We start from the raw sequence: 15,535 nt of genomic DNA, 5'->3' as shown, positions 1-15,535 counted from the left end.
CACTCTGTATCTAGCTCAAGGTTTGTAAACACACAAATCAGCACCCTGTGTCTAGCTCAGGGTTTGTGAATGCGCCAATCGGCACTCTGTATCTAGTTAATCTGGTGGGGACTTGGAGAATCTTTATGTCTAGCTAAGGGATTGTGAATGCACCAATTGGCACTCTGTACCTAGCTCAAGGTTTGTAAATGCACCAATCAGCACTCTGTGTCTAGCTCAGGGTTTGTAAATATACCAATGGACACTCTTTATCTAGCTAATCTAGTAGGAGAACTTTTGTGTCTAGGTCAGGGATTGTAAACGCACCAATCAGCACCCTGTCAAAACGGACCAATCAGCTCTCTGTAAAACAGACCAATCGGCTCTCTGTAAAATGGACCAATCAGCAGGATGTGGGTGGGGCCAGATAAGAAAAGCAGGCTGCCTGAGCCAGCAGTGGCAACGGGCTTGGGTCCCCTTCCAGCTGTGGTAGCTTTGTTCTTTTGCTCTTTGCACTAAATCTTGCTACTGCTCACTCTTTGGGTCCACACTGCCCTTATGAGCTATAACACTCACTGTGAAGGTTTGCAGCTTCACTCCTGAAGCCAGCGAGACCACGAACCCACCGGGAGGAATGAACAACTCCAGACTCACCGCCTTAAGAGCTGTAACACTCACCCTGAAGATCTGCAGCTTCACTCCTGAAGCCAGCAAGACCACGAACCCACCAGAAGGAAGAAACTCGGCACACATCCGAACATCAGAAGGAACAAACTCCAGATACGCTGCCTTTAAGAACCGTAACACTCACCGTAAGGGTCCGTGGCTTCATTCTTGAAGTCAGTGAGACCAATAACCCACCAATTCCTGACACAGGACCACGTGTTTCTGGCCACATTGTGAGGGCAACCAGATCTTTAACAATCCCACTGGGAAATCTACCAGTTATTCCAGTAGGTCAAAGCCTGGGCAGAGAAGTTTATTTTTATTTTTTAAAGGTAGATTTGGAAAGCATGAGTAGAGTAGAGCTCAGTTTGTGGGGAGGGGTGACAGAGAGTGTATTGGAAGTGTCTAATTGGATGGTGACCTCAGGCCAGACTGGGGAGGTTGAGGATGGACAGCAAGGCATTAAGAAAGGCATACCCTAGGAATCCAAAATGAACATCTTCCTGAATGAGTCAACCTATTACCTACATTAAGAAATGAAACTTAGGCATCTTAAATGTTTTTAGATTTATTTTATTATATGTGCATACCTAAACACAGAAGTCTTAATATCTTTCATAAATATCTTTCATAAACATTTCAGTATTTATTCATATGTATTTTTTCCATGTTCTTTGGTCATTCAGTACTCATAATAGACTTCATAGTTATCTGAGGGAAGTCGGCTGTGTAGTCGATTTTTTGTTTTAACCTATAAAATGGCTAATAAAGGATTTTCATCCTGTGGTCACAGTGACTATTCAAAGATTTATGGAGGTAAATTGATCTGTAATCCTAAATGATCGTAAAATAATATAAGTAAATTTGTCGTAAGCTTTTCCAAATACATTCTGCCCTCAACTTGTTTTTATTCTCCTGAGTGTCAAATCAAAATTTGTTTCTGAAATGCTGCAGTTGAGACCCACTAAAGTAAAAAGAAGTGGGATTTTTTACTCCCTGCCAACACAAGGCCATGGAATTGGAAGTGTGAGGTCACAGGGCAACAGCATGACTTGGTGTGATAGCAGCAAATTCTGGAGACTGTGTTCTATTAAAGTATCCTTTATAACTTGAGGAAGGATATTTAATTCATGTTTCAGACTGTAATTCTATTCATTTATGACCCTTTCTTCCCTAAAGGCCCCTCCACACACATCCTATTCTCATCTCAGATACTCTCAGAGCTGGGCAGCAGAGTGGAGAAAGTTCTTTGTTGACTAAAGGAATATAATGCTGAAGAAGAGAGGAGCTATCACCTTGTTTAAGGTACTCTTGGAGGCTTGAAACAGCAAACCAGTTACTCCCAGCCTGTGCAACAGACCCTAACCAGATCACCAGTACCACAGATTTTTCCACCAGCACTGCCATGCCCATTTATGCCTTTTGATTTTGACACTGTAGTTCTCAGTGCCTTGTCTTAATACACTCAATAACTCAGTTTGTTTTTCAGAAAAATGACATAGCTTATCTAATAGAATTCTAGAAAGCAGCAAATACTGAAAAATGAAAGTAAAATGTTTTGCTATAGGAGATCCTTTATCCAGAATTTAAACTGTTTTAATTGGATCTGAGTCATACTATCATGGATAACACATAGTTTACTCCAAGGTCTCTCAAAAGCTAATTTCAGAAGAAGCAACCGCTTTGTTGAGTCTAATTTTTTCTACATGGGAAGTGGGTACCTTTTTTGTTTTTCCTCTGAATAAGATAAATATCATTAAGTATCATGGCTTAAGAAATGATCTACTATTACCAACACTGCATTTATCATATGTAGTAATTAGCTTTTAGTCATGTACTTAATAATATTTTGAACATTTATCTTGAACTTTTTTCTAATCGTCCCCAACTTTTTTTTTAATAGTTATTCCTTTCAAACTCCAGGTAACAGTATTCCTGAGAATACATCTTGTGACAGTTTTATGCACATACATATAGATACTTTAGCCATTACACATAAACATTTAACACATTACATTCAACACATTTAAGGGCACCTTAAATGGAACAGATGCACACATCTGCAAAATTTCAGTAGTCCCAGTATGAAAACATTCCTACTCTATAAGGCCCTGTTTCTCAGAGTGGAGGCTTTTTTGCAAGATACAACATTGCTTAGCTTATTGAAAGTTTCTAATAGACTTCACACACAAGAGTGAAGGAGTCAGGCTAAAAGGCAGACAGACCAGCATCATCATGTTCAGAACAGCCCAATACTTTTTAAATACATATAAAGGTATTTATGATTCTTGTTGGATATTTAACAATCTTCTTTGACTTCTTTGCTATTTAAATATTTCATACAATTATACATAGATAATTTGAAGAAACTGGAACAAAGCACACACATATATAGAGACGCATAATAGCCCAGACACTTGTAATTACCAAACATAAGGCCTCTAATGCTAATTTAGCAGCATAATTTTTAACAGGTGAAGTATATCAGCTTGGAATCATAAAACCACTTAACATTTATATTCCTGCACTTGAAAATTATTTCAGCATTAACTGTAAATAACATGAAAATATTGTAAAACATAGAAGAGGTCATTTACTGCCTCAATTTTCTGAATTGTTAGATTTGAAATTTTTAGTTTTGTTCTTTTATCTTTAACTCATGGATATCTTTCATTCTCTTAGTGAATACGACCATAACCCCAAATTATATTTGAAATTATAAACCACAGTATAAAGTATGCCTATTTAATAAGCAATTCTAACAAAAAATAATTTTCCTTTATGATTAAGGTGGGTTTAGTAGGTATCCTCTTTATATACGTATACATTTCACAGCCAACACACTCAAAGTTTAAGCATACAGAATGTGTTTTAAATTCATTGCAGGGTAACCAAAGTCTATGTTTAACTTCATCTTGAGGACTACAACACATACACACACACACGCACGCACACATACACCACCGTACCAATTTAAGTATGTATATGAGTTTGTATATGCTTAGCTGTTAGGTGACAGTTTTCTAATGTAAACTGTTAAAATTTTGAAATTCAATTGTGAACCACATGATGCACAGCCCTACTATAGGATCAGTAACACACTAGGTGTTGGCCTCACAAGCCTTCTAAGTGTTACACTTTTCTTGAAGTAACTGAACTTCAAGTTAAAGGCCTTTTTGTAAAATATATAAACTGGAGGTGTCTATGAAGAAATTGCTTACTTTATACATTTTTCCTTATAAACTTAGATGTTCCAAGTATCATAAGAATATTGTTTCTATTAGGAAAATGTTATTTTATTAAGCCGATTCTAACAACACTAACCTTAATATCTGAAAATATGCCCTCCAGGGCAGGCACAGGATACTATAAGGAAAAGCATTACTAATCACATTTTCCAATATCTCCTAATCTTGGTATTGATGTAGTCAGGGCTAGGAATAGGAATACCATCTCTTTTAAGTGATTATATTTACATTTAGTTTTTATAATTGTATAGGCTGTTTAGGTTCTTAATTCAGAATTATTTCTGATGATTTCTAGAATATTCTTTAATATTCTAATGTGATAGATTATGAAATGGGATGATCTTATGCCATCTGCATTTTGATTTACAACATGCAATGAAAATGATAGTTGAAAAATAAATATCTAAGAGTCCACAGCTCTCTATATAGTGTTTTTTTCTTCTTCTAAATGGCTGTATTGTTAATCAAAACAAAAATGGCTGCAGGCTTATTTGTTAGTCTCCCCAAAGTAATATTTTTCCCATTAATTATTTTTTTATGTAAATTGCTACTTGTATAGCCAACCTGAATTGATATTTTTTAAACTATAAAAATAAATATTTGCATGAGATGTATAATGTGAGTAATCTCAAAAAATTGCATTCTATTTTTAGATCATATGATTTGTTAATATTTCTATGAAAGCAGCACTGAATAGTATATATTTTTAACTGCTGAAGGCTTCTTGAATCATAAACAATGTGCAGTGAAATGGCTCTTTCCCCTTATTCCTCCCTGGTTTTATGATTTTCACATAACTAAATCCTTTTAGCCATTGACTTTTAAGATGTTTATGAAACATCATGTTATATTGGCAGCAAAACCTATTCAGATTTGTGCCACCCATTAGAAGTAAAGTGCTATTTTGTAATTAATCTTTTTCAAGCAAAAGTATTGAACTTGTAGTAGAGAGATCACTTTCATGTCTTCTCTATACCTGCAGAGCTTACAAGATACAGAATTAAACATGAGACTCATCTAATACTGCATCCGTTTTCCCCAGCTCAGTGGGAGTAAAGGTGAACTGGCTAGATAGTAGCGGGTTCTCCATGCCATTTTCCTCACTGATGTGAAGGACAGTGTCTCCATGCTGTAGGAGGCTGGATGTCTCAAGGCCCGTGAAGTCATCAGGGGCAGAGAGTTGGGTAGAGAGTGGACTGTGTGCAGTAGCACCTTGTGCTTCTGTGTCCTCCTTCTTTTCTCCTTCTTCAGTGGGGAATTTCTCACTCTGTGATCAAAAGGATCATAACATTATGGAAAGATAGGATGGGTACCAGAGAAGAACATCAAAAAATGTTGTTGTCTAGTGGTAACTGGAAAAGGAATCAGATGGCTAGTCCCAGTTCCAGCCTTTGTTATAGGTAGGACCTTATGTAGGCCTTTCCAACTTTCTAACCCTCAGTTTTTGAACCTGTAACATGAACACAATTTTTTGTCTTGCTTATCTTGTAGACTGTGAGGATCAAATGAGATAATAATGCTTAGTGTTACAATGTTTTTTAACCATTAAAGACTATACAAATGTATACAGTAATATTGCCCTTTAGTTTTCCTTAAATACCACATGAGAAGAATCTGAAACTCTTAAGAATTCATTTATAAAAATGAAAAGAAAAAATATACCAAAACAAGAAAAATATCAGCAGGAAAAATAGCAAAACAATGAGGAAAAAGATCAAAACAAAAAGTTCCTTTTATCTTATAGGACATAGAGATTCTATATTTAGAGGCTTTATCTAAACAGGTAACTTAGTTTTTTTAAATTGAACTATCTTTCAGCTATCCTTTTTCTGAATGCTTGGAAACACAAGTGCTTTGGATTCTGATTTTGGAATATTTGCATTATATACTTACCTGGTTGAGCATCCTTAATCCAAAAATCTGAAATCCAAAATGCTCCAATAAGCATTTTCTTTGAGCATGAACTTTGAATATTACATCAGCACTTAAGAAGTTTCAAATTTTTCTGAAAAAAGTTTCAGACTTTTGTATTAGGGATGCTCAACCTGTATAAACCTGTTTTAAAGAGCTGTTTTAGCTGCAAAGTATTTTCTCTTAGGTTTTTCATAAGAAAAAATACCAAGGCTTTTCTTGGTCCTTCTTAAGTAGATATATGCCTGGCTATACTTTAGATAGATTTTTCTCTTTCATGATGGCAGAAGCAGTATCTGTTTGGATAACAAAGCACTGCAGACCTGGACTTCATTATATGGAATAAGTGTGCATATCCAAGTGGCTGCTAGAAGTAAGTACACAGGGAGCAAGCCTTGCCTGTTTCTCTAGTGCTCTCACCTGCTTGGGAGACAGGCTGTGGAGATCCGCAACAACTATGGCGGGAGAAGATGTGAGGACTGGTTCGTCCATTGCTCCTGGTTTCCTAGAAGGGGCTGGGCTGCAGCCCTGTAGTTGGCCTGTTGCAGGAAGCACATCTGTTGGAGCAGCTGCTGGCTCTGGCTGAGCCTCAATGAAGGTCACAGATCGTTTCTGATCCGCTGCAGGTAGAGGTGAAACAGTAAATTGGGGAGGAGTTGGTGGAAACGGACTGTCAATGCTTAATAGTTGGTTTTAACCAGTGTCTCCTGGGGATTTTTTTAAATTAAAACATTGCTGGTTTATTAATAAATGAGAGCACGTTTGAACAATTTGCGCATGTTTGATTTTATCTTCTTACAAAGAGTAAGACTTAGGTAGAAAAATCATTTTCACATAAATGGCCTAAAATAACATTTGTATAGAACATTAATTGAAGTTGATCATTCCTCATAGCAACTGCCAACAGGACTTAAAAGTCCCTATTATTCATCATAGCTTTACCTTCAGTGAGACATATAGCAAACCCAGTTCTTGGCTTCAGTAAAGAAACCACATCCTTTTATAGTCAAATTTCCCAGTATTAGTGGTTTACCTTGGGCTCTTCCATTTTTTCTATGTTCATGGGGGTAGAGACAGGGACTGGGGAAGGCAAGAAGAAAAAAAGACACTACAGGTTTCTGGGAAACTCCTTCCCTTATGTTAGCACCTCCCCAAAGGTGTGCTTATCTCTATCAGCTTGGTTTTTGTAAGCCTTCCTGGCTGAGTTGCATGGCATCATGTCAATGGTATAGTCAGAAGGGACACAGGAGGCCTCACCAGACGGCTTCGTTTTAGGTTGAATGCTCCTGCGAGTGGTTGACAGCCGAGCCCCTTGGCGATTTCTGGGTTCAGTCTGAGTTTTCTGACGTGATAGTAGAGGACGTCTTAGCTAAAGAGAGTAGGCAGAATAAAACTTGCAACAGGGTCTAACTGCTTAGGAGGAAATTGTTTCTTTATTTATATGTTTCTGTGGATTCTTATGGTTGTTCCTTACATTTATAGCTGATAAATTTATTTCTGCATATTTAACTATAAGTATTTTCTTCTGACATTCCCTTTAGCTAGTTCATCTCCCAATTGTTAGTCCTTTATATATGCCAAGAACATTGACTAACATAATTTAGATCATAAACTTGAGAATTTCAGTAATTTTAGGATGCAAAGTGAATAACTATTGCTTACTGATCAACCTTTGCTCATTTAAAACTTATAGCTGAACATATGCTTTCAAAGCGGAGGTTTATTTTCAAAACCTCAGATGCTGGCCAAGTGCCTGGTACCTGAATCAATAATGGGAAGCTCCTATAGAAGCAACAGTCATAAGCTGCTTTCAGACTTTTATTTAGAAAGTAATGTAAAAGAACTCCACCTAAGGAAATCTCTAAAGATGATCTTTACTTCAGTTTGCTTTAAATTAAATAATCTTGAAATGAGAAAGAAAGGACTTCTTTTTCTTTGCCTTTATGCAGAAACAGGCCTTAAATCAACTGTATATCAAATCTTCCTCTGTCAGTAAGTTTGGCTGGTAAAGAAGGTTTCTAGGTAAGGAACAAATAGAATTATAGCCCCACTTACTTTACCACATAATCAGCTTTGCTAATAAGAAAATTCAGAGCTAAAATAGAAGATCGAAACATTCGGCTTGCCTAAGTACTTACCACGTTTTAAAGTTGCTCTGTGCTGCTTATTTTAGGTAGGGTGAATGCAAAATATAAACTTTAAAAAAAAAACCATTGTTTTATTTATTTAGTTAGTTTTTTAGAGACAGAGTCTTACTATGTTGCCCAGGCTGGACTCTAACTCTTGGGCTCAAGCAATCTTCCCACATCAGCCTCCCCAGTAGCTGGGATTCCGGGCACATCCAGCAGCAAAATATCTTAATATACATGGGCATTAAAAGCCACACAGAGCTTCCAATTCGTAGGATGGTTCTATTGCGCTTTAAGGGTCTACTTACCTGCCTCAGGCCCCTCTTCCTCCCCAGCGGCTGCTGAACGAGGAGGTTCTGTTGACCAGGTTCACTCTGTATACTTGCCACCCTGCCAAGCATCAACAGTGTTAGTGTACCCCGGAGAGAGTACAAGAGACCGTCCTCTGGTGGCTGTTAGCCAAAATCACTTGTATGATACAGTCACTTCAAAGATACCATTATCTTTGAAGGATAGTTGGGAGAGTCCCTGGGATGGGTGTTTTCAAATGTTTGGGAGGGAGGACAAGGCCTTGTAGCCCCAAGCTGCCAAAATTGAGATTCTGTTTTCAATCACTGATGCTGTATCTATCATTCAGAAAACATTGGTTTGATCACACCCCTGGTTTGGAAGCCACCAAAAGGTATAAGATGTCATATTCTAATCTCAATTTTTTTTCCAAGGGGAAGGGAAACGGTGGTGACAAACAAACACAAACAACTCTGTCACATGGATGGGAACATCTTTTTAAAATTTCAATGAAAATAAGATGGACAAATATTGAACACATCAGACACAGAATTTATTTGGGTGAAGGGGCACATTCAACACATGTTTGCAGCCTGAAGTCTCTGTGACTACTGAGTAAATGAATAGTCACATGGGTAAACAAATGTTTTTTTAAAACTGGTTTTAGATTTAAAAGGCTGGCAAAGTATAGCTATAGTTAAGCTATCATTACAACTCAGGAGCTTTAAAATCGAGTAACTGCACTCAAACATACCATGCAGTTTATAAAAGCAACAACCTGCTCCCCCCAAATTTACTGTGTATGTGTGTCTTTTGTATGCAAAAAAATGACTGGAAATAGTTGCTATTTTAGTGTTGGGTGAAGCTGAAAATACTGACATGGGCCCATGGTCCTTTTTCATTCTGCATGCATGTACAAAAAGTATTTATAATGGGAGTGGGAGTGAAGAAAAGAAGTATCCTGTGCCCCAGAGAATATTACAATTCTGTGGATGATGCCAATGTGATTATTTGGTTAATGGTTAATTAATTTCTGCTTTGCCTTTGCAAAAGGAGAGTCATCTACAGATAGTTCTTAAGAGTATAATATTCCACAGAGGAATCCAGAGTCAGCAACTGCCCAGGGAAAAGAAAGACTATATCTGTTCATTTCCATTTTTTAAATAAAGAGCCACTTAAACACCCAGCTGCAGTAGTAAGGAGAGAAATTGGTGGCGAGATAGGCAATCAGATGTTTCCCCTTTTGTGTTAATAATTGGTTAATCATCACAAAGTTGACAGTCACATTTGTCATTTTTTAAAAGTCTTAAATTTCCACTAAAAAATCAATGTGATTCCCAAATAGGGTTTATCACAGTTTTTATGAAATAAGGATGTAATTACACCATTTGGGGTTCACAATAACGAAATTCATAAAGAGTACCAAAACAGGTGCTTTTTAAACTTTCTTGTTCTCCTGAATGTCAACTTCAAAAATATCCATGTGCATTATCCTTATACAAATATAACCTTGAAACAGATGTGACCTTTCCATAAAGATGGAAAATTACCCCAAAGGAACAATGCAATAAATTCTGATAAGCAATCCAGACTATGTTGCTGGCATGTTTGAAATGACATCTCCTTATTAATTATACATGTTAACGTGTCTGTTAAGTTGGAAAGAGTATTCAATAACCATATGCACAAAAGTAGAAACAAGTTTCTTCTAATACTAAGCAAAGCTTTCATTGGAATGGATTTTTCATTGACATCTAAATGTTACCTCAGTTCCCTTGGCCATTAAGAGGAGGTTAATACTTACCAACTACCTCCCATTAAGGTAGAGAAAAGAAGTTAGTTGATGTACAATGGTTTGAACATGAAAAGTGATGTACATAGCATGCTTTCTTGTTTTACATTTGATGTTGTAATGAGTTTATTGCTTCTAGAATACTAAAAGGAAGCAGGTAATAAAATGTTTTGAAAATAATAGGGCAGAGAAAATGAAATCGAGGCAGTCCACTTGTCTCATTTTTATTCAGGAATCTGTGATTGTGAGAAAAAATGTCGTAAGAAAAGAAAAGAAATTTCATGTTACTCAGGGAGTGTTAAATGTCAAAACATAATGGTAATTTCATGAAGATTATTCCAGGAGAGGATCATAAGCATCGAAATTTTCTCTATGGATAGAGAGGCTTATATCTAAGAGATGTATCAAGTTTATAGCTATAGTATTTAGCTGTTCTGTAAATGATATAGCATTTCATCATGGAATGCACCCATCACAAATGAAATTACAAAATATATCCTTGGAAATATCCCAGCTTATAAATTATACTCGCTCTAAAAATGTGATTGCTAACATGTTTATATTTGGAATATTGAAGGCTGGCTTAACTCTGTACAGTTAGGAATAAGCAGCCAAAAAAGTTCACAATGATAATTTATACAGGACATGTTTCTTTTTCTGGGGTCTATATCAAATTGAAGTTGCATATAAAAAGTTTCAATTTAGCTTCTCTCCACATCATGTAATATTTCAGTCATCTGCAGGATGTGTGATGTATGACTATAAGATGTGCAATACTAGAATGAACCAGGAGAAGACTAAGGGGTTTTCACTAAGCACCTCTCTATGTTATGTCCAGTTTTTATTTAAATTTTTTGAAACAGTCCCATCATAGTCCCTACCTACTACAACTGCAGTAATCAAAATTATTTTTCCCTTTAGGGAAATACTATGTTATATTTGATAGTCAAATTTTAAAATATTATATTGTATTTTATGGTCACAAAATATCATACTCCAATAGACAACTGAATCCTTTCAGATAAGTGAAATGTATATTTCATGCTCTGAAAAGTTGAGACTATTTGTCGAGATATGTCAGAGTAGTGGGAGAACTTCTTAAAACTCTCCAACAGAGAAAACTGGTTTTCTAATTTTTTTTTTTTTTTTGAGACAGAGTCTTGCTCTGTTGCCCAGGCTGGAGTGAAGTGGCACTATCTTGGCTCACTGAATCCTCCACCTCCTGCATTCAAGCAATTCTCATGCCTCAGCCTCCTAAGAAGCTGAGATTACAGATATGTGCCACCACACGTGACTAATTTTTTTTTTTTTTTTTTTTTTTGGTATTTTTAGTAGAGACAGGGTTTCACCATGTTGCCCAGGCTGGTCTCAAACTCCTGGCCTGAAGCAATCTGCCTGCCTCGGCCTCCCAAAGTGGTGGAATTACAGGCATGAGCCACAGTGCCCAGTCAGGTTTCCTAAAATTTTTAATCTTGGGAATGAGATATGACTGATTTCCATAGTTTTGGCCAAGTAATAAGGTGGAACAATAAGGATATAAGCAAATAAAGTTTTCTAAATTGAAGCTAACATCTTACAATATATTTAGGAGTAAATAATCTCTTATATTTTTGAGTCAATGAAAAATATCACTATGGTAAACCATATAATCTAGGTCTTAGAGAAGTAAATGCAACTGGGGCTCAGCAGAACTGGTGTGACCCATATTATCTACAAAAACCAAAAGCATCTTTTTTGAAATGCAAGGAAGTAATTTATAAGCTAGGGAAATTTAGAGACTGTTAGGAAGACAATTCTGACATAGATGACCTCTTCTCTCCTATATCAGTATAACGGTCTGGATTGCAGTATATAAATATGTATGCATCTCCTAATGAAATATATACCTAATACTATGGAGGCATATAGTGCATAAAGGATATATTTTATAAAGTATATCCTTTATGCACTATATACAATTTATCCTTTATAAAGGATGCACTTTATAAATAAGGTATAAAGGATAGGTAAACAAGGGCCATTCGATAATGCAATAAAAATTCATATCACTCATTTCAAAATTACAAAAAAACTGTAGATTGAAGTATATTTCCCATAAATTAAAAATTTAAGTAGAAGCACTAGGTGAGACCAGCACATGGAAAAGTGAATTCATATTTTCATTGCTTTTATCTGTGCCTTTGGTTTCAATTTTAATATGGTTTAGCGAAATTTAGAGGTGGCACAAAAGACATGCCGCATCATCGTCTACCCTGAGTGATTGCCTTGTGATAGGAATGCATGAAGCCAGCACTTCACGGGAGCGATAAGGTATCTGTAGAGAGCAGGGAAATACGCAGTAGACTAAATTCTACTTCCCCTTTTCTCAATAAAAGATTATTGTTTAAAATTTACTTAACCTCAACAACATCTGAGAAACTATATCTTAAGTGCCACATAATTTAGAGATTACAGGCTAAAATCACATTGAAAGGGGGAAGAATCTGGATCTTAGATATCCTGTGAGAACTGATTTAGCAATGGCAAAGTAGATATCTGTATATCACAACATATTTTCTTAGTCGTTAATTCTCAGCTACTTAAAAAGTTTTTTATGTTTTATTTTTTGGTATTTTGAGAGTGCTTGCCAAGTTTTTATGCTTTGAAAGTGTGTATAATCATGAGATGGGTTCCACTATATAGGTTATTTTTCTTTCTTTTCACCTAGACTATATAGTCTTGTTCAAACATTTTTATTTTTCGCTGTGATTAAAAGTATCCTTGCAAATTCAAGTAGCATTATAATCCTTTTTTAAAAAAATTAGAGTTGACTGTCAATTTCTGCCTTTCAAAATGTTCTAACATGTCCAACCAAAATCTAATTCTTTGGTGTAAACATCTGGCCATAAGTTCTTGAATAGCCTCTGTATGTCTCTATTCTTCTGGAGAGAAAACATGTCCACGGATATGTGTGTGTGTTTCATGGCAGAGACAGAGAAGGAACATCTACAATGAATTTCTATATCTCTAAGAGCAACAGTCTCTAGAGAAGAGAATTCTCCCATGGAATATGATTTCAGCTTATTAATTTCCAATACAAAGAATCTTTTCTGCAGAGCATAGTGTTTCTAATAGGCTATTTCTGGGGATGAGTCTAAAAGAAACCAGTTAGCACATTTAAAAAAAATCCTAGAAGTAATTTTCTAAAGGTATGGCAAATTTTTATTGATTTCCACCTATTCATCGGGTTATCTTGGTCTCTTCCTCATTTAGCCCACTCCATCCAACTTACCCCTTTTGTCTAAAACAAATGTCCTTTCAAAAGGAAATTCTCTTGCAAGTTTGGTAAAATGTTGTAAGAGGGTGGGAGCAGCAGAGTTTATTATTTTCCCTTAGATATGCTTCCTGATATTCTCTAAGCTTTAAGGCCAGATTTTCATTAGGACTACTTTGGGTGTATTTTAGGTCCTCAGTGTTGGAGTGTATGCTAAGCGTCATTACCTGGTTAATGCCTTACTACTTCAGGATTTTAAGAGTCTGCAGCTTAAAGGAAGTTCATGCCAAAAATAAGAAAGTCTGGAAACTAAATATAGAAAGTATATATCCTATTTTGTAAACCAACCTCCTAGTAAATGTCAAAAGTTCCTCTCCTCCAAAGAGAACTTGGTGACATGATGTAGTTCAAGAGATACAATTTGCAGGGTATGGCAAAAGTGGATGTGCTACTGGCTGGTAGAAAGCCTCTGTGCTATTAGAATTATTTCAGAAGCCAAAGTGAATGCCTCATCTTCCCATTTCTTAATGACCACAACGGGGTCTGGGTGACTCATACCCAGAACTAAAACACAATGGTCACAGAAACAACGGATCAACAGCAGTTGATTTAAGACAGTCATCAAAGTACTACCATGACTGACTAATTCAGTTGTAGACAAATCAATAGCTTCAGCTCTGAACCAGTCTCACCTACCAAAAACTTTGTGTATATTTCCATTGACATTGGAACCAGGACACACTGAATTGGTTTAGAAAACTACAAATAGGTCCTTTGAACCCTGAGCCTACCAGAGAGGGCCAAATACTTGGGAGAGTTCGTAAAAATAATCTCAAACTCCTGCCTTCTCTCACCAATCCTTACTCATCATGAATAGAATTTGGCCTAATTAGAAAAGCCCCAGCACAAAGCTAGCTAAGTGGAAGTCTGACTTAATACTCTCTACTCTCAATAGGCCACTGAAATTGTCTTCTAATCAAGGTTCCCATCACACATGTAATTTTAAACATTAAATACCTGCTTTCTTTGAAAGCAATGAACACTCTGCTAGACTTGGTTCAGATCTCTTCCAACACCGTGAATAAAGGGAAGCCCTCTTGAGGACTGTTTTGTTTCTCAACTTCCTCCTTGCCCCCAAAGCTCCTGCTAATGGAATTAAGTCTGCATTCTGCAGCACTTCCACATTTACCACCAATAAGAGACTGATCTGTCAAGGCGAGGGCTGGCAAACACGAATGTCATGAATTATGGGTCTGGTTAAAAAAAAAATACACCCGATGATGGACTAAATTTCCCATTTTCAATTGCAAAAGAAAATGTGAAATCTGAACAAGATGCAAAGAAAACAAAAGACAACCTTTCACAGGAACAGCCTCTCAACATTTCCTCATCTTTGTGATAAAGCAATAAACACGGGTGTATTGTACTCACTAGATAGTGCAAACCTGAAAGGGAATGTTATCTCTTGAGATGGCACAAAGATACTCTAAGGATGAACAAGAAGCCTTACCCCTAATGAGGATTAGTTGAGAGGTGTGAATCAACAGCACAAGATTAGGAATGTTTGACGTGGTTTATCTGAGTGTTAAAGGTGCAGTCCCCTTTTCTGAAGCTTTAAACCAATGGCCAAGACATTACATTATTTGCATCATAAGACTTCTCTTACTTACCAAGAACTGTTTGTGTCTGATATTTCATGCAAGTTTTGGAGTCACCTTTGTGCTAGAACAGACATTCTTTGTATAAGTGTTGCTGGAACAAGCTACTATAGAAGTCTGCCCAATAGCATGCATCAAAGAGAAGGAATTGTAGTATATAAATTGTATCCACATTACTATTCTTTTTATAACATCATTGTCTATTTTCTTACCATCCATGGTATTAGCTAAAAGACCTGTCTTGATTTAATAAGGGGCTTCCTGATGATGTATTAAAGGGCCTCTGAAAAACAGTTCTTAACAAATATCAGTGTGAGAAGGAATAATTAGATGGGATAAATTTAACATTTGGCATACCAGACTTTTTAGACATCCATGGGAAATGCCCCATAAAGAATTCTACAATTTTTTTAAAGTAAGCTTTTAAGGCTTACTTGATTGAGATTGAGCTCTGAAGCTGAAAATGAAGGAGGGTTTGCTACACCTTTGACTTCCAGGCTCATATGTTCATGAACAACAAAGGGCAAGGAATGGAAATAGATATTAAGACAGGGCGAGAAGAGACAGAGAAGACAGAGAGACAGAGGAGACAGGGAACAGCTAGTTTCCCA

At 36.5% G+C, this 15,535-nt stretch overlaps 1 protein-coding gene across 4 annotated transcripts in view; it reads right to left on the bottom strand.

Moving 5' to 3' along the window:
- Nucleotides 1-404: 404 nt before the first annotated feature.
- UNC80 (unc-80 homolog, NALCN channel complex subunit) overlaps nt 405-15,535 on the bottom strand; it is a 230,340-nt gene continuing 215,209 nt past the window's right edge. For all 4 annotated transcript variants that reach the window (XM_054477213.1, XM_054477211.1, XM_054477214.1 and 1 more), the window contains 4 exons: nt 8,242-8,323; nt 7,062-7,173; nt 6,225-6,424; nt 405-5,160 (listed from right to left, as the gene is read on the bottom strand). In XM_054477213.1, coding sequence (XP_054333188.1) covers nt 4,894-5,160; nt 6,225-6,424; nt 7,062-7,173; nt 8,242-8,323 — 661 coding nt within the window. In that variant the 3' untranslated portion in view covers nt 405-4,893. The remainder of the gene's footprint in view (nt 5,161-6,224; nt 6,425-7,061; nt 7,174-8,241; nt 8,324-15,535) is intronic.

This window comes from Pongo pygmaeus, chromosome 11 (genome assembly GCF_028885625.2).
Source record: "Pongo pygmaeus isolate AG05252 chromosome 11, NHGRI_mPonPyg2-v2.0_pri, whole genome shotgun sequence".
Lineage (NCBI taxonomy): Eukaryota > Metazoa > Chordata > Mammalia > Primates > Hominidae > Pongo > Pongo pygmaeus.
The sequence above is the reverse complement of the archived record's forward strand: the minus strand, read 5'-3'. Positions and strand labels throughout refer to the sequence as shown.